General features: G+C 42.8%; 1 protein-coding gene and 1 long non-coding RNA gene across 2 annotated transcripts in view; both read left to right on the top strand.

The window, feature by feature from the left end:
* The window catches only part of LOC310697737, an 895,058-nt gene that overhangs the window by 776,390 nt on the left and 99,522 nt on the right, over nucleotides 1-19,146 (top strand). The gene's annotated exons all lie outside the window — the stretch shown is intronic.
* On the top strand, nucleotides 1,843-17,725 carry LOC310697711 (RNA-binding motif protein, X chromosome-like). The gene is made up of 9 exons (XM_083484421.1): nucleotides 1,843-1,969; nucleotides 2,155-2,261; nucleotides 3,509-3,677; nucleotides 4,623-4,742; nucleotides 5,383-5,497; nucleotides 8,089-8,214; nucleotides 11,803-11,879; nucleotides 12,325-14,326; nucleotides 17,431-17,725. Exons 1-8 carry the CDS (start codon nucleotides 1,861-1,863, stop codon nucleotides 12,666-12,668), a joined length of 1,167 nt encoding a protein of 388 aa, XP_083340547.1. The 5' UTR covers nucleotides 1,843-1,860; the 3' UTR covers nucleotides 12,669-14,326; nucleotides 17,431-17,725.

Genomic DNA, 19,146 nt, shown 5'->3' with positions numbered 1-19,146 from the left:
AACCCGCAAGACGAAAGGGTTTTCTGTTTTGGAGGCGCTTTGCAAGACGAATTTCCCTATGGGCTTGCTTCGTAAGAAGAAAGCCCATAGGGAAATCTCCGGGGACCTCTTTTAAATGCTGGTGGTGGGGAGCAAAGCCTTCCCCCCCCTCCGGCCTTCAGAAGAGGTCCAGGAAGGCCGGCGGGGGCCGAAAGGCTTTGCTCCCCACCGCCAGCATTTTAAAAGCAGTCCGGGATAGCAGGGAAGCGCTTCCCGCTATCGCGGACGGCTTTTGAAGGCAGGCGGGGGGGGGAGCAAAGACTTTCGCCCCCCGCCCGCCTTCGGAAGAGGTCCAGGACCTCTTCTGAAGGCGGGCGGGGGGCAAAAGTCTTTGTCGCCCCTGCCTGCCTTCCCAGGGGCTTTTACATCGCCCCGGATAGCGGAGAAGTCCTCCGCTGTCCCGGGCGATTTAAAAATGCCGCCCGCCAGCATTTTAAGATCGCCCCGGACAGCGGAGAAGTCCTCCGCTGTCCCGGGGTTTTTTAAAATGCTGGGGGTGGGAAGAAAAGCCCTTGTCCCCCCCCCCCCAGCCTTCAGAAGAGGTCGGGGGACAGACTGTCCCCGGACCTGGTCTGAAGGCGGTTTCCATAGGAACGCATTAATTGATTTTCAATGCATTCCTATGGGAAACCGTGCATCGCAAGACGAGAAACTCGCAAGAAGAAAAAACTTGCGGAACGAATTAATTTCGTCTTGCGAGGCACCACTGTAATGAAAATGGATACAAAAAGATGTAAGGAAGTATAAGATAACATAGAAAGAACAAAGTAACAATTATTAGTACAACAGAAAAAAGAAACTGTAAATACAGTGGGGGTGATGGGAAGTCTTATGTATATGAATAATAATGTATGGTGAAAGGAATTGTATAAGTTTGAACAGATTTTTATTTGTATATTTGGACATAACATACAAAATAATGTTTTGCTATTAATCAATTTCAGTAAAGTTCACAAAAAGCAAAATAAACATCCATGTGGGAGACGGCTCCCTTTGTAGTAACAACTGTGGTGCATTTTCAACCTTTTTCAGTTTTTGAAAAATCATAGGGGAGCTGTTGTATTTTATTTCCCTGTGAATGTTTCCTTATCTTAAAGTAGGTTTGCTTTTCTTTTTAGAAAAATTGTAACAGTTTCTTGCATTAGAGCTTTAGCTTGCAGGTAGTAATTAAAGGGCCATTGTTCTGTATTTTGGGGCAATGTGTTTGTAGTGTCAATATTTGTTCTCAATTAGATGCGTTTAAGCAAGGCCTTAGGGGCGCGGTGGGTTAAACCACAGAGCCTAGGACTTGCCGATCAGAAGGTCGGCGGTTCGAATCCCCACGACGGGGTGAGCTCCCGTTGCTCGGTCCCTGCTCCTGCCAACCTAGCAGTTCGAAAGCACGTCAAAGTGCAAGTAGATAAATAGGTACCGCTCCGGCGGGAAGGTAAACGGCGTTTCCGTGTGCTGCTGTGGTTCGCCAGAACTGGCTTAGTCATGCTGACCACATGACCCGGAAGCTGTATGCCGGCTCCCTCGGCCAATAAAGCGAGATGAGCGCGCAACCCCAGAGTCAGCCATGACTGGACCTAATGGTCAGGAGTCCCTTTACCTTTTTAAGCAAGGCCTTGGTCACCACAAAAAGGATGCTGCCATTTCTGTTTAGCAACTAAGGGCATGGACAAGCTGATAAGGACCATCAAGCCCTAATCAGATTTTTCAATATCTGCATATTGCTGTCTGAGAATTTATCCTGTTGTTTTGTCAAATATTTCCAAAGGACCCAAGCTTCTCCCATTTCAAGTTGAATGTGTGTTGTTCCAGATCCCAAACTGTGTCAAAATGGTTGAAGCAGATCGTCCTGGCAAGCTGTTCATTGGTGGGCTGAACACAGAGACTAATGAGAAGGCTCTTGAATCTGTCTTTGGCAAATATGGCCATATAGTAGAGGGTAAGCACACAGCCTTTTTAGGGCATAATATTATATTAAAGGTCTGCTTTGATGAATTTTACAGCTTTGATCAGTTGAAGTGATAGAGCTTATATGTCCTCTAAGAAGTTCTGAGCAGGTTTGTGTACAACTTGGGATACACCATTCTAAGATGAAAGTGGAATAACACTTTTGTCTTTCTTCAGTTCTCCTTATGAAAGACCGTGAAACCAACAAATCAAGAGGGTTTGCTTTTGTTACCTTCGAGAGTCCAGCAGATGCCAAGGATGCTGCCAGAGATATGAATGGAAAGGTAGGAACTAATGTGTTAATTGCAGAGTGTCAAGCTGAGGGTGATTGGATTGATTGATTGATTGACAGAGTTGCTTTTATTAATGAGACAAGTTCAGTGATGTGTTATAATGGAGTGAATGCTTGGGTAATAGCATTTAGGGATGCTAAGTGAATTTGTTTAAGGATGTTAAGGGTTAGCTTTAAGACAAATAAAGCCTTATGGCTTATTTTCTTCAAGAATGCTAGTATGGGCATTCTATGGGCTACTCTTAAATTAAGAATGAAACTGGATGTCTCAAGAACTGCCTAAATAATACAGCATTGCTTCCTGATTGTGATGGCTCAATCAATTATTTCTAGAAAATACCTGTAGTGACTGTTACTTTTTAATAACATGCACTGTCGGGATCTCCGCTCGGCCAAGCTGATAAAGCTCATTTTCTTCCCCTGAGTCCTTCGGAATCACCTCCCAACGTGTTTAACGACCTGAGCCTTTAATAAGGCTCCAAGGCACGTTCCCACATTAAGCAGAGTATCAAAGCAGCAGAAGTGATGAGATTTATGGCTACATGCTATGCTTTATTTCTTACTACGCAGACAGCAAAGAAATATACATCCTCTCTCCATGAAAGCAGAGAGCAACTGAAACAAAGGAACAAAGGAAACAGGAAACCACTAACGTCACATCCGCCTCTAGTCTCCCGTGAGACTTCCAACAGTCTGGACTGTCTCTGGAATGTAAACAGAGCCTTGTGACTCTAAGCAGCTTCTCAGTGGCAAAACAGAAACTAACATCCTCCCCCTTTCTGTGAACACCACTGGGCAGCATGTCAGTACAATCTCAGTACAAACCCAATTTCTGTACATAGGTACAGCCTTGTGACTCTAAGCAGCTGCTCAGTGGCAAAACAGAAACTAATATGCACATCATGGCAAAACCTTTGCTTCTGAAAATTGGTTTGAATGCACTTGGAAACTAAAGATCTAGAAGAATTGTATGTAAACAAATAAGATTGACATACTGAAAGCATTTAGCCGTAGAATATGGGTGTTCAATTTTTAAGTTCACCTTGGTTGGTTAAATCCTAGAGTGGTTTACAAAGTGGGGTTAAAGCAATATATTCATTTTTAAAATTATGTTTTTTATCTGCATAATACAAAACCAAACGTATTTGCTAGAAACCATAGCAGGGATAAGAACTGAGGCACTCTGTCCTACAAAAAGAAGCATTTGCAATTAATGTTAAGTTAGATTCCTTTGTTCAGTCTTTAGACGGAAGATCAATTAAAGTTGAACAAGCTACCAAGCCATCCTTTGAAACCGGTAGACGTGGGCCCCCTCCCCCTCCAAGGAGCAGAGGTCCTCCAAGAGGTTTTAGAGGCGGAAGAGGTGGAAGTGGAACACGGGGTCCCCCTTCAAGAGGGAGTTATTTGGGTATGTGTGTTTTCCCATATGTAATTGGGCAGCATACAAGACTGCATAGAGAATGCTGGTTTACAGCCTACTCTCAAAATCAAGACACAATTAGGACTGTGCAGTGTCTGGTTTTCAACATTTTATATATCAGCAGCTAAATATTGTATTATACTGCTACATTCCAAACATCATGATATATCTTAGCTGCCGCTTCTCTCCACCTTAGGGGAGGAATAAACAGCCTAGATACATATGCCCTGCAGTTAAGTAAGGCCCCATATTGCCTTAAACTTCTTGGCTGAGGGGCAAGAAGCCCCTAAAAATATCTGAAACAGATACTGCGATCTGAATGCCATACTGGTTTCAGACAATTTACCAATATATCGCCCAGCTCTAGACACAATACAAATGATGAATTTCTGGTGGTTATCTTACCCCTTTTGGAAGTTTGGGAAAAGATTGCCGTCCTGCTATTTCACAGGACGAATGCTGTTCTTGTGTTTGATGTACTCAAGTATAGAGATGAAGCTAGCAAACTTGTAGGCTTGCTTAAAACATTGAGGTGTATTTTGGAAATTGGGCCAGGAATTAATCTCATGTTAAGCAAATTGGCAATTTGCCTTAACTGAAATTTTGCAAGTTTAGGCAGAAGTTATTTAATCGGTGTCAGTAACGTTTAAAAACAAGTATTGCAATCCCTGTAATAACAAACACAGCAGCAAATAAATAAACAACAAATTCATGAAAACAGAACGGTAAAATCATAGTTATTCAAATTATTGGAAAGAGCTGCTGAGAATCAGTTCTGTTCCAAATGACATTCTCTCTCTGGGAAGGGACAGTGTAGAATATTCTGTGTGTATCATGGGTACTGCCACAGTGGTACATTGTGCTCCTAGTGAGGCAGAACTGTCTGAGGGATCCTGTTTCTGCTATCTAGCTGGCACATTGCTGATCTTTTAGGTTCTTCTAGAGGCCCTCTACCGATGAAAAGGGGTCCACCCCCACATAGCGGTGGCCCACCACCTAAAAGACCTGCTCCTTCTGGACCTGTTCGTAGCAGTAGTGGAATGGGAGGCAGAGGTAATTTTTTTAATCACATTGATGCCAAACAGCATGTAAATGTAATAAAGTATTTTTTTTATTGTCCATTGCATGGATCCACAAATCTGTGGTGGTTGGAGAAAGGCTTTTACAACGGTGCTGAGTTTTACTGACACTCAGAAATAGCAAGTTAGTTGTGCTGCTTCCAGGACCCTCCAGCAGTGCTATGTTGGGAGCAAGTCCCCGCTAGTGTCTCTGTGTTAGGGCAGATACCCCTTGCTGGATTAAGAGGTATGAATTGACACTCCTTAGTTATGCTGGATGACTTCGGTTTTCAGCATATCTCCACATGTGAGTCCTATGCAACACGTTGGAAAAGGATTCTTGAGTTGTAGAATATGGGCTAAATACTCACTAGTCAGCCCTTGTTGATGTATGCTTAGTTTGACTAGGCCTCTGTTTGGAAGAACTGAAAGCAACCTTTCTTTCAGTATAATGTAGGACTTTGCTATCTCTTCATCTTGCTGATAGAGGTTGTATTGAACTTAAACCACCACAGAAAAGTTTGATTCAGTATGGTGTGGTCTTAGCTCATGGTGGGAACAACTTTCTCTACTAATACCTTGTTTTCAGAAGGCTTTATTTCAAAAAATTTTCATTTTCTGCTTGATTACTTAAGCACCCCTCTCACGTGGTAGAGACGGTTATGGAGGACCGCCACGCAGAGAACCACTGCCATCACGAAGAGATGTCTACCTGTCTCCAAGAGATGATGGTTACAGTACTAAAGACAGGTAAAATCAAACCCTGTTGGATATTTTTCAGATCAAGGAACTTAATTATTGAACCTACTGCATTTTTATTGCAGAAGCAGTGATTTAATGGAAAGGGTGTAGGGGGAGCACATCTGGGACATTTTTTGGACTGGGCGTGTCCCATCTGTCAGGACAACCAGACAATTGATTTGTTCTGGCAAATCAATGAGATAATGAGGCTTCCGGTGTTTACTGTTTATGAACAATTTGTTATCTGCATAAAGGAAGAATGAGGAGAATCAAAGTGGCTGGATATTTTCTTTCTTTTAATTGAATTTGTACTTAATGCTAGTCATTTAAATTGTAGCAATTAATTGTAGAATTGGTTGTATTTCTTATTTAAAGCTAAATGCTAATCAGAGAAGTTAACTCAGGTTTCTGCAACCCAAGTTTAAGATGCTAGTGGCTACACCACCATTTGAAGTTCAGTATTCTGTGACTTGTCTTTTTTTTTAAAAAAAATTCATTTTATAACACAAGTAAACAACACAAACAGAAAAACAAACAATACAAACATTCTTGTCTTATCCTTATTTTTTCTAAACATTGTTAGGTGGGCTTCCCCAAGTCCCCCCATCTGATTTTCATTTTAACTCATCTTTAGTAGTTTACATATATCATAATTTCTAACTATTTTTTTATCATCACACTTACTTTAACCATAAAAATCTTCACATTTCATTTACAAATAATACTATTTTAAAATACACTAGCTTCTATTTCTAACCCTACAGCCTATATCCACTTCCAAAGCTATTCTAAGATTTAAATATTAACATATTTTTTCAAATATTCCTTAAACTTCTTCCAATCTTCTTCCACTGTCTCCTCTCTCTGGTCTCGGAGTCTCCCAGTCAGTTTGGCAAGTTCCATATAGTCCATCATCTTCATCTGCCATTCTTCGATAGTTGGTAAATCTTGTTTCTTCCAATTCTTCGCTAGCAATATTCTCGCAGCTGTTGTGGCATACAGAAAAAAAGTAACATCCTTTTTTGGGATTTCACCCCCCACTATGCCACGTAAAAGGCTTCTGGGTTTTTAATAAATGTGTTTTTCAACACTTTTTTCAGTTCATTGTAAATCCTTTCCCAGAAGTCTTTTACCTTGGGGCACGTCCACCACATGTGGTAAAAAGTTCCTCCTTTTTCTTTACATTTCCAGCATTTATTATCATGAGTATGATACATTTTTGCTAACTTCACTGGTGTTAAATACAATCTGTACATGATTTTCATCAAATTTTCTCTTAATACGTTACAAGCTGTAAATTTGATTCCCTTTTTCCACAATTTCTCCCAATCCACCATCATGATATTGTGCCCCACGTCCCTGGCCCATTCAGTCATTACAGATTTCACTTGTTCATCTTTCGTATGCCATTCCAGCAATAAATTATACATCTTAGATAGGTTTTTTGTTTTTGTATCTAGTAATTCCGTTTCCAGATTGGATTTCTCTGTTTGAAAACCGATTTTCTTATCCATTTTAAACACTTCATTTATCTGGATGTACTGGAACCAATCATCTACTTTATCTTTCAACTGATCATAAGATTTTAATCTAAATTGGTCCCCTACTTCCATCAAAATATTATACTTCAACCACGTGTCTTTCATATTCAACCTTTTATGGGTCTTAGCTTCCAATGGTGATATCCACCTGGGTGTTTTCCTTTCTAAACAAATCCTTATATCTCATCCAAACATTGTACAAAGATTTTCTAACTATATGATTTTTAAATCCTTTGTGAGCTTTTATCTTGTCGTACCATAAATATGCATGCCAACCAAATACATTATCAAAACCTTCCAAATCTAAAACATCTGTATCTTCCAATAAAAACCATTATTTCAGCCAGCAAAAGGCTGCAGCTTCTAAGGAAATCCTTAAACCTGGCAGGGAGAAACCGCTTCTCTCTTTCACATCTGTTAATAATTTAAATTTAATTCTGGGTGTGTCCCCCTGCCAGATAAATTTAGATAATACCTTTTGCCATTCCTTAAAACAATTTAACTTATCAATGATAGGAAGTACTTGAAACAAGAATCACAACTTAGGCAATACATTCATCTTTACCCCAGAAATTTGGCCCAACAAAGATAGTTTCAGCCTTGTCCAGATATCCAAATCCCTTTTGATATCTTTCCATAACTTTTCATAGTTGTCTTTGTACAAATTCAGTTTTTTTGCAGTCATATTTACACCCATATATTTCACCTTTTTCACAAACTTCAGCCTTGTGGTTTCCTCTAAATTAAGTTTTTCATGTATTGTTAATTTTTTTCCTAAAATTTTGGTTTTATTCTTATTCAATTTGAAACCAGCAACTTGTCCGAACTCTTGAATCATCTTCAGTGCTTTAATTGCACTGATCTCAGGGTCCTTTTGAAGTTCAGTATTCTGTGACTTGTCAGCCAAGTCTAATTAGATGTTACACTACGTCTCCTCCACTTTGTGGTAGGGTGTCTGCTGCTGCATTAGGACTCTGCTTGAGCGTATGGCTGTGAGCTGTTATGAGGAGCTCCTGCACTTGACTATCGGAAAAAATACTTCAGTTTTCATTTCCATAGCTATTCAAGTCGGGACTATCCAAGCTCCAGAGAAACAAGAGATTATGTCCCACCGCCAAGAGATTATGCCTACCGTGATTATGGTCACTTCAGTTCACGTGATGAATACCCCTCAAGAGGCTACAGGTAGCTAATGTTTGATTTTGTGTCTTGTTGAACAAATCTCTCATATTCCATTAACAAGCTAGTCAAGCTCATTGTTCAATTGGCAAGTTCCAGAGACAAAAAAGAATATACTCCACCTCCAAGAGATTATGCCTACCGTGACTCTGGTCATTCCCGTTCACGTGATGAGTATCCCTCAAGAGGTTACAGGTACTTAACGTTCACTTTTGTGTATTCTCAAACAAATCTTTTAATATTTCATTCAACAAGTTAGTCAAGCTTATGTTTCAGTTTGCAGTGTGCTTCTTTGTACTTGATTCAAACGATAAGCACAATAATATAACAAGTGTTTTGTCGCACCTTGAGCAGCTTCATTATGCCAGAAGGTTTGGTGGACTACAGTCCTTTTCATCAGACACTTCTGAAGTCTTATACCTATTTGCAACTAAGGATAGTACTTCATGTGTCAGGTGAAGTGGACTGTGGTGCATGGAAGCTTATGCCATACTAAATCTGTTTATATTTAAGATGCTACAAGAACATGTGTATCCCTCTTATGTTACAGAAGAGAAACCAATGAACAATTGTTGGATTTCTTTAAGCAGTTCTAAAGCCACTAGCCAGCCATGTGAAGGTGGATAATGTAGGTCTATTGGAAGCTATATGTCATTATTTTCTATAGCACCATCTATGTTTATCAGGGATGGGGCAGACTTCAGGCTTTTGGAATATACTTTATTTGGAACTAAAACCTAGGAATCTATTAACAGGAGTCTAGTGTAAATGATGTACTTGGAATTAAAGAATTTTGAGCCCAGGAGTTCAACTGAACAGCGCTCATGTTCTACGCACAGATCCTTTAATGGTTGCCACAAGCTTTCTACATTTTGCTGCTATAATTGGGAATCACAAATCTTTGCTAATCTACTAATAGATCCAGATCTATCTTCTGACTACCACCCCTGATATTCATGATGCTCTGCAAAGAACAGCTTTGACTAGTTCTTACCCCAAGTGACTTATGTAGACACAAAGGAAATAGTGTGTGTGTGGGGGGGGGGGGGGTAATTGATGCAAGGATAGATAGATCTTTGATTATTTTAGTTATGTGTACTTAGACTGAGTCAGGCAGGGTATTGGGACTAAAGGGTGGGTCATCTCAAAATGACCTGGATGGGAGACTGCTTGGGAACCAAATCTAAGATTCTTTTGAGGAAGAACAGGGTATAAGTGAAAGGTCTACCTTACTCTGTGCAAAAGTCACTGTGACCCTTCCCCTCTGCAGGGAGGTGGGACCAATTCGGATGGTCTGCCCCTGCCACTTAATGGATCCAAATGGTTTCCAAAGAGTGGTGGGGGATGTTTTATCCCATGTTGGTGGCCTTTCAGCTGATTCCCTGGTGGCCCACTGGAATGTGGAGTTAACCAGGGCTATTGACTGTTTGGCTCCGAAGCACGCTCTCTGATTGCATGGAGCCCGGACAGCCCCATGCTTTTCAACGGATCTGAGGGCAATGAAGCAATCACTGAGACAGCTAGAGCCCCGGTGGCGGAAAACTCATTCTGAATCTGACTGGACACGGGTTAGAGCTCAGTGTCGAGCCTACCAAGTGATGGGAGCAACAGCGGAGAAGACTTTCTTCACTGCCTCTATTGCATCTGTAGAAAACAGCAGCAGGAGACTCTTTCAGGTGGTTCACAATTTAGCGGAACCACCTGCTCCATCGGGGCCCAGTACAGGCCACATGATCTCCTGCAATGATTTTGCAAAGTTTTTTGCAGATGAAGTCGCTCAGATTCGGGAAGAGGTAGACGCCACAGTGGGAGCAGGGCCAGGACGGGAGAGTGCTAGAGTCCTGTCTAGTCAAGTTGTGTGGGATCAATTCCAATCTGTTACCTCCGAGGATGTGGACAGGCTCCTTGGACGAGTGAAACCAACCACCTGTCTCCTTGATCCTTGCCCATCCTGGCTTATAAAAGCTAGCCGGGAAGGACTGGGCGATGGGCTTCGTGGGGTGGTGAATGCTTCCCTCCGTGAGGGAGCCTTCCCAGACCCGCTGAAAGAGGCGGTCATTAAACCGCTTCTTAAAAAAACATCTTTAGACCCGGCCAATTTGGCCAACTATCGCCCAGTCTCAAATCTGCCATTCTTGGGCAAGGTGATTGAGCGGGTGGTTGTTGAACAACTCCAAGCACGCCTGGAGGAAACGGACCATTTGGATCCCTTCCAATCGGGATTCAGGCCTCACCATGGGACTGAAACTGCCTTGGTAGCGCTGTTTGATGATCTCAGGCAGGCTAGGGACAAAGGTGAGAGCTGTTTCCTAGTTCTGCTGGATCTTTCAGTGGCTTTTGACACGATCGACCAGAACATCCTTCTGGACCGTCTAGAGGAGCTGGGGGCACTGTTATACAGTGGTACCGCTCCTTTCTCCTGGGCCGTGTTCAGAAAGTGGTGGTGGGGGATGAGTGTTCAGACCCCTGGGCTCTCACTTGTGGGGTGCCTCAGCGTTTCGTCCTCTCCCCCATGCTTTTAAACAGCTACATGAAGCCGCTGGGAGAGAGCATCAGGGCTTTTGGGCTGGGTGTTCATCAATATGCAGTTGAAACCCAGTTCTACCTCTCTTTCAAATCAGAACCAGTGAAGGCGGTGAAGGTCCTGTGTGAGTGCCTGGAGGCGGTTGGAGGTTGGATGGTGGCTAATGGATTGAGGTTGAATCTTGAAAAGACAGAAGTACTGTTTTGGGGGGACAGGGGGGCGGGCTGGTGTGGAGGACTCCCTGGTCCTGAATGGGGTAACTGTGCCCCTGAAGGACCAGGTGCACAGCCTGGGAGTTAGTTTGGATTCACAGCTGTCCATGGAGGCGCAGGTTAATTCTGTGTCTAGGGCAGCTGGTACACAGGCTGAGACCCTACCTGCCTGCAGACTGTCTCGCCATAGTGGTGCATGCTCTAGTTATCTCTCGCTTGGACTACTGCAATGCACTCTATGTGGGGCTACCTTTGAAGGTGACACGGAAACTACAACTAATCCAGAATGCGGCAGCTAGACTGGTGACTGGGAGCAGCTGCCGAGACCATATAACACCGGTCTTCAAAGACCTACACTGGCTCCCAGTACGTTTCCGAGCACAATTCAAAGTGTTGGTGCTGACCTTTAAGGCCCTAAATGGCTCCAGTCCAGTATACCTGAAGTAGCGTCTCCACCTCAAATCTTTCTGCCCAGACGCTGAGATCCAGCGCTGAGGGCCTTCTGGCGGTTCCCTCATTGTGATAAGTAAGGTTACAGGGAACCAGGCAGAGGGCCTTCTTGGTAGCGGCACCCGCCCTGTGGAACGCCCTCCCACCAGATGTCAAAGAGAAAAACAACTACTCGACATTTAGAAGACACTTGAAGGCAGCCTGTTTAGGAAAGCTTTTAATGTTTAATAGGTTATTGTATTTCAGTGTTCTGTTGGAAGCCGCCCAGAGTGGCTGGGGAAACCCAGCCAGATGGGCGGGGTATAAATAATAAATATTATTATTATTATTATTATTATTATTATTATTATTATTATTATTATTATAGCAATGGCCTGTACTAAACCCCAGCAGTTATTCTTCTTACAGTAATCGTGATGGCTGTGGAGGGCGTGACCGGGACTACTCTGATCACCCAAGTGGGGGCTCATACAGAAATTCCTATGGTAAGTGCTTATTTTGAAGGTCTTCAGGAACTCAATAGGCCTCACTCTTGACTTAATAGACTGCATCTACTTAAGTGGGGAATTGGCATTCTGGGCTTGTCCACTGCAGTGAAAATACACCGTTACTTCATTTTTAACAAAATGATTGAATTACATTTCCCATAAACTAACGAAGCAAAAGTTCAACTGTTCTGAATTGCATCTATCACTGGAGAGAAAAAAATGGTGGAATTTCTGTTGTAAAAATACCAAGCTGTTCTGGAATAATCCCGAAAAGAGCTGCCTTGAGAAATATCGTCTTCAAACAGTCTTTATTTCATTCACTATCCGATACTCCCCTGCCAAATGTATATTAAAACTTTCAGTTAATACAAAAGAGTAACAGACACCATTGATACAAATTCTTTTTAACTTAGATGTAAAGTTGTGGTGATATGATTTATAGTGTTGTCCTATTACCTGACCATTGAACCTGCAGGTAACTCACGTAGTGCTCCACCTGCACGAGGGCCCCCTCCATCTTATGGTGGAAGCAGTCGCTATGACGGTTATGGGAACACCCAAGATGGGTATGGTGGAAGTCGAGAAAGTTACTCAAGCAGCAGAAGTGATGTCTACTCAAGTGGCCGGGATCGTGTGGGAAGACAAGACAGAGGCCTCACCCCTTCTATGGAAAGGGGTTATGCTCCTCCACGTGATTCTTACAGCAGCTCCAGCCGCGGAGCACCCAGAGGTGGCGGCCGTGGAGGGAGCCGCTCTGATAGAGGTGGAGGCCGAAGCAGATACTGAAACCTTTAAAAGTGCTGGACCAAATCAGTTTTTTCCTCCAACAAATGAGATGTGGAAGTTCTATCCCCACTCCAGAGGACTACTGAAACATTTGTCTTTATCTTTTTTATTGTTTCTTGTTAAGTTCCCCTCCATTACTTAATATTTTATTTTTTATTTTTTTGGTGAGGAGAAAGTAAACTTGTTTTAATTTCATTTCAAAATTGTTAAGATTTGTCTCAGAATGCAGGTGTTAATGTATGACATTTTTGGCCTGTGTACTAGTGTTGTTACTTCTTAAAGTAAAGGTTAACCCTGAAATGCAACGCTCTCACCTCATCCATGAAACCGGCAACCCTAAGGCTTCACGTACAACGTGCAGCCATCTAAAATGGCCATGGATCGTTCTACACATTCAAACATGTGCCTTCTTTCTAGCAAACCCATTTTAGCTTTTGGAGGGTGGTGGGATGTGTGCCAGACTAAAATGTTAAAACATCCTCTCCATGCTGAAATGCACACAATGCTCCAAAATAGAAAATTAATTTAGTCTTGTGTAAAAATTCAGGATACCATTCAGTCATTAAATCCAAACGACATACGGATAATGCTGAATGTACATTGTGCCTTTCTAAATATTTCATTTGGGAATTTGCAAGAACCTCACCCCCCAAAATAACATATTAACCTGTAGTAAGCAAGCTACAGATGTGTAAGAGGTTTGGCCAGTTCCATCAAAGAAGCTGCAAAACAGTACTTGCTCTTACTGTTTCAAATTTTTGCAATCCTGTAGTGTCTCATTTTTAAAGGAACATCTTTGCTGTACATCATGGCAATGGAAGCTCTTTTAAATTTTAAAGCAGCACCCAATAGAAAAACTGCTGGATAGCCTTAGGCGAAGCCTTACAAATTCAACATAACCTTATCTTAGATGAAACTGTATTATGGCACAAAGCTTTTGAAAGCAACACTAAGAAAGCAACTCACTGTAGACAACATTTCTTTAAAGGGTTGGGAGGGGTTATTTTTTGCCCAGTATGTTTCGAGGAAGAACTTAAAAAAACAACTGCTTGTACTATACTATACTAGGAAATTAAAATGCTAGCAAATCAGAAATTGGCTTAAATAGCCAAAATATATACCAGCTTGGGGAATTACAGACAAGCCGTTAATACAAACCTGATGTTTAGTTGGATGCCTGACTTCTTTGTACTAAGTCAGGTGGGCAGTTTTGATACAAATAGCAGAACCTGTGGCAAGTTGTCATGATCCAGGTGCAGCCAGGAAGTCCAAAAGATGCTCTTGAAATGTAGTAAGACTTGAAGATCTCCAAATAAAGTTCTGCTATAATCCTTAAAACATGCCACTCAGGTTGTGGATTTACCACGAAAAGCACCATTGGAAAGGAAATGAGAATCCATAAGCCATTCCTGTTCATTCCAATCCAGTGAACCTTCCACCTCTCAAACTTAAAGCATCAGAGCTTGAAGCAGGTTAATTGGCAAACACAGGCATTCTTGCTGTGTTTCTGGGGGTGGTTAGGGGCTTGGGCAGTTTGTGCTAGAATAATCTTTCATGCCTGTTTTAATTGTTGCAGGATGACAGTGGTCTTTAATATGTGACCTGGTGCATGGCAGTGCTGGTGGACAACATGGATTTCTACTCTAATAGTACAACAGGTAAACTGTGGATGGACGCAATGTTAGGAACACTGCATACTTTTTGCAAGTTAAAGATGGGCAGATAGAGTGTACAGCTTAAATTGCTGATACCTTCAGTGAAGTTTGTGGTGAGTTCTTGGCTGCTCAATTTGGGTAAATAAATAACCACCCTGTTTTGGAATCTAGCCTTTGCAAATTTCTGAGGGAAGAGGAAAGAATAAACCAGATTTTTATTATTTTTATTTTTAAATAATTTTTATTAAAATTCCATTTATCAAACCAATCATATCCAATCATATTCCCAATTATATCAATTCAAATCGCAAAGTCCAAATGTTAAGCCGAATTTTTTTTTTTTTGTAGGGGGTACCCATGCTTCGAGTTTGGTAGGAGTCCAATCATCTTGTATTTCTGCTGCTTTGATGTTCACAGTCCCATCTTCTCATCTACTTGTCGTTATCCTTTTTCTTTTAATAACCTCCGAGTTGTCTCCACAAGCGAGGTAAAAGAAACAGCCTTGTTTATATTTCTGTGTGAACTTTGAAATGCTTTCCCGTAATTCATCTCACATAAATCCATCCAAGAGTCCGTTCAAGTGGCAGTCGCCATTTTAGACAATTCTGATGAAATACAGTCTCAGCGTCCGTTCTTTAATTTTCGCAGACCTTGTGCACAATAAATCAGCCTTTTCAGGAGGTTTGTTGCCCTTTCAAATTTACGATCCAACCTGATAACAAAACAGTGGCTCATACTCCCTATGACTGGAAATCTTGCAGCAAGGTCTGCCCCTTAATGGCAGATCGCTTTTGTAACTACGCACAAGAAAGCCTCCATTCTTTCCAGATCTCCCACAGAGTAAAACCTTTTATTAGCATTTTTTGTTTCCACACAGTTTATTTTTCCATCTCACTTGCTGTCAGTCATTGTGGCAGTTCTTCTAAAGGGGGGGGGGGTTGTTAGGTAAATCATATTTAAAAGCAGAAAGTTCCCCCTCCTTCCCGTTCCGTTCCACATACCAACATAGTTGTGTTTATTTGATATAGTCCTCAGTTCATTCCATCGCTTCATCATTTCAGTGGTAGATTTATTTAGCAGATAACACACTCCTGACCTCGCTCGAAGCATGTGCGTTTACTTCTCCAATTTTTCTTCTTCTTAAGCAACGCAGCCAGTTTCGCTCCTGAAAGTAGCGTCCGGGAGTTCCAGGACTCGCACAAGGGCTTTCCGCCTAGTGCCCCCACCCCCTCCTTCTTTCAAACTCGGGGGTGATTTATGGGCAAACCGCGGGCGAGGCAGCATTTTCCCATCCCCTGGGAAAATGAATGAGACTGATATACTCCCCATAATCAGCCTCCAATTACCTCGTGCAAGCCGGAGAGATGGTATTGTCGGCCATCTTTCAAGGCGCCCCTAGCGGCCCCCCGAAAACTAGATTTTTTTAAAAGGCAAGCTGTGAATGGCGTTTCAGCAAAATAATATGCAGATGTCACTGATATGAGTGCAAGCTTTGAAGAGGCTCCACTAGGGATGGTGACTTCAATACCAGTTAAATATGCTGTCAGGGTTCAGTTCACTTCTTGCCCTGATGCCTGGAATGCCCTTAATGGTGGCATAGAAAGCTGTAGACTTTAATCTCTGATGAAAACTGGTTAAAAGCTTTGACTAGGATTTCAGACATGCTGTTCAGTAGTCTTGGGAGTATTACTATTTTTCACCTTCCACATACGTCCCAAGGTGATGTATGAAATAAAATAAAAACAGCAGAAAAATAGCAAGATGAAATTAAAAACAAAAGACATCCGTGGCAAAGATATACCATAGATTCCGGCATATTAGGCGACTGGGTGTATTAGGTAAAGGGACCATTAGGTCCAGTCGTGGCCGACTAGGGTTGCGGCGCTCATCTCGCTTTATTGGCCGAGGGAGCCGGCATACAGCTTCTGGGTCATGTGGCCAGCATGACTAATCCGGTTCTGGCGAACCAGAGCAGTGCACAGAAACACCGTTTACCTTCCCTCCGGAGCGGTACCTATTTATCTACTTGCACTTTGGCGTGCTTTCGAACTGCTAGGTTGGCAAGAGCTGGGACCGAGCAACGGGAGCTCACCCCGTCCCAGGGATTCGAACTGCTGACCTGATCAGCAAATCCTAGGCTCTGTGGTTTAACCCACAGCGCCACCCACGTCCCTATGGGCGTATTAGACGACCCCCCAAATTAGCAGCTGCAATTTGGGGATTTGTCTTAGAAGCCCAGTCGCCTAATACGCTGGGCAGCTCCAAGCTGGGAGAAAGCCGCCCGGCACGGAGCTGAGCCTGCCGCTCACTGAGCCTGCCGCTTTGGGGGGGCGGGCTCCTCACCGGGCGGCTTTCTCCCAGCGCGGAGCTGAGCCCGCCGCCTGCTGCTGCTGCTTCGGAGCCGCCACCACAGCAGCAGCGGGGAGGCGAGCTCTGCTCCGCGCCACCCATACCCGGTGTATAAGGTGATCCCCGACCTTTTAAGCTCTTTCCCGGGGTTAAAAAGTCACCTTATACGCCGGAATTTATGGTAGTCACCCACCTAGGGAAGCTTGCCAGAATTTTAAAAAGACACTTCAGTTCTCTCTCTCCCTCCCTCCACCCAAAAGGAAAGGTAGTGGGCAGATGCCATAGCTCAGGCACAGGGAAACTCGGCCCTCTAGATGTTTTGCGACTACAACTCGCCTCATCCTTGACCACTGGTCCTGTTAGCTAGGGATGATGGGAGTTGTAGTCCCAAAACATCTGGAGGGCCTAGTTTGTCTATGCTTGCCATAGCTGAACAGTTGCAGAAAACAAACATTAGCAGTGAGTAGAATAAGGCTTTCAGCAGCCACATTGCACCTAATAAGGATCCTTGAGTGTCTAATATTTTTGGGTTTGGCTGTGCTGTTTTAGAGGAAGCCTCTTCTATCCCTTAAGGATCATGTGCCCGCTTGTGACGGTAAAATAACTTTTTCCAAGTAGACCATCGTAGTTTATACAGCCTGTATTTTGAGTTTGTTATGTGCATCAAAGCACACCCATTCATGACTGCCCCTGAGCAAATCATAGTTTTCTGATAACTTCCTTTCGAGGCACTGCTAATGTTACTCTCTTTATCTTAGGTACAAGGTTAATTGTGACTGACATTTGAGGAATGGATGCCCATGGAGAATGCAGCTGCTGAGCAACTTAAATATGTCTACAGTGTTTCATGAAGACATTTCAGAGGGAAGTCAGATCTTAAATGCCAGTGTCAGTCGTTGTTGTGAGCATTGGATGTTCATAGAAGAGAAGAGGAAGAGGCCTAAATGTCAGAAACACCTGGATACAGATTGTTTGTGCCCTCTTACAAATACTGTGTATCAAACGTTGGCATGTAATGTTCTACTCTGGCAGTACAATACTATATGATGACAACTTGTGCAGGAGTTTGGTTCCAAGGGTTCCATGTATATGCAAAAACACTCTCTAGCCTGTGGAACTCCCACACACTTGAGCATCCCAGGGTTTCCAGAGGGCTTCAACACCCCCATCCCCAGCAAGGCAGAGAGCTTAAAAACTCTTTGCATTGGGTTTTCCCAATGCAAAAAAGCGCTTTTAAGCTCTCTGCCTTGCTTGCTTTTAACTTTGCAGGATTTCAACTAGGAGGCTTCAACCATGTATGTTATGTTTTGTTTATTGAAAATTTTAAAAACAAAGTTTGTAAAAATGGCTCAAATCCTGCAAGTTAAATGCTTGTAACATTCTAGCTTGTAAAGGGTCTGTCATGCATAAGTCTAGACATTTCTACACATCTCCATCCAGGCCTACAAGAGGCACAGCTTTGTTCAGCCATGCATTCTAGTAAAAAACACTGGAGAACAGGCCTGGGGAGAGTCTCAGGGGGTTCATAGGTCTGAAGGGCCACATTCAGTTCCTGAGTCTGAGGTTCCCACCCCTGGTTTAGGGTAACAGAGTGGATCTAAGTGTCAATTATCTGTTCATTTTTTAACCTTGCCCAGCATATTTGGGATGGGTCTGAGTTCCCCTTTAAATTGGGATTGGATACACATATTTTTGCATTGTGTGATTGTACACTGGCGGATGCATTCTTTACACACTGGGTAAGGAATCTTAGTTTTGTGTGTTTTGTGAGCTGATACCTAAAAAGCATACATTATTTATTTCAAACTTAAAATTACAGCTGCCTTAAATATAGTTTCTTAAAAGATGGCTGCTGTCTTGAAAGTTATAGCTAACACTTTACCATTTCCTGTGCAGGTCTAGCTGCTGAGCAGAACAGAGTGAGAATGAAGTGACAGGGACTGAGGTAGACTTACCTTTATCTCCTCAGGGCTGCAGGAGGGGGACCACATTTTTAATTGATTCCTGCATTTAAAGAAAGTCCTGCATGTAAAAAGCTAGTGCAGTAAGGTTCAGCCTGGGCTTAACTTGCTTGCTGGTGAGTTTATTATTATTTTTGCACAGGGGAATACTCAAAAAGGGCATCTCCCATGATCCCTTCTACTGGCTCATTTTGCTGCAAGAGTAGTCAAGGTCTCTGTTTTATGTTATGCGGTGTGCAAAGTAAACATTTGAGTGATGCAGGATAAGGGCACCTCTATACTTACAGCAAAACATCCGCCACAAAAGCTCTTCCCCTTCCTACGTCTTCAGAAATGATCGCAGAAGACCAGAAACCATCATGCAAATGCACACAAACCTGTTCCACCAGTCAGAGGAAAGTCTTTCTGGTAATCCCCCCCCCCCCCACACACACAATCAACCCGTTTGTGGCTTTAAGTGCAGGGCGGTAAGTAACCTCCACTGCTGTTCTGCTCACTCCAGAAGAAGCAGGA

The sequence above is a fragment of the Podarcis liolepis genome (genome assembly GCF_965112155.1).
Source record: "Podarcis liolepis genome assembly, chromosome: W".
NCBI classification, from domain to species: domain Eukaryota; kingdom Metazoa; phylum Chordata; class Lepidosauria; order Squamata; family Lacertidae; genus Podarcis; species Podarcis liolepis.
Note: the sequence above shows the minus strand (reverse complement) of the source record. Positions and strands in the feature narration are given on the sequence as shown.

Coding starts and splice junctions, on each gene's coding strand:
- LOC310697711 (XM_083484421.1), top strand. CDS start 1,861: ATGGTTGAAGCAGATCGTCCTGGCAAGCTGTTCATTGGTGGGCTGAAC. Junction 3,678..4,622: donor TTCAAGAGGGAGTTATTTGG/GTATGTGTGTTT, acceptor CTGATCTTTTAG/GTTCTTCTAGAGGCCCTCTA. Junction 8,215..11,802: donor TACCCCTCAAGAGGCTACAG/GTAGCTAATGTT, acceptor TTCTTCTTACAG/TAATCGTGATGGCTGTGGAG.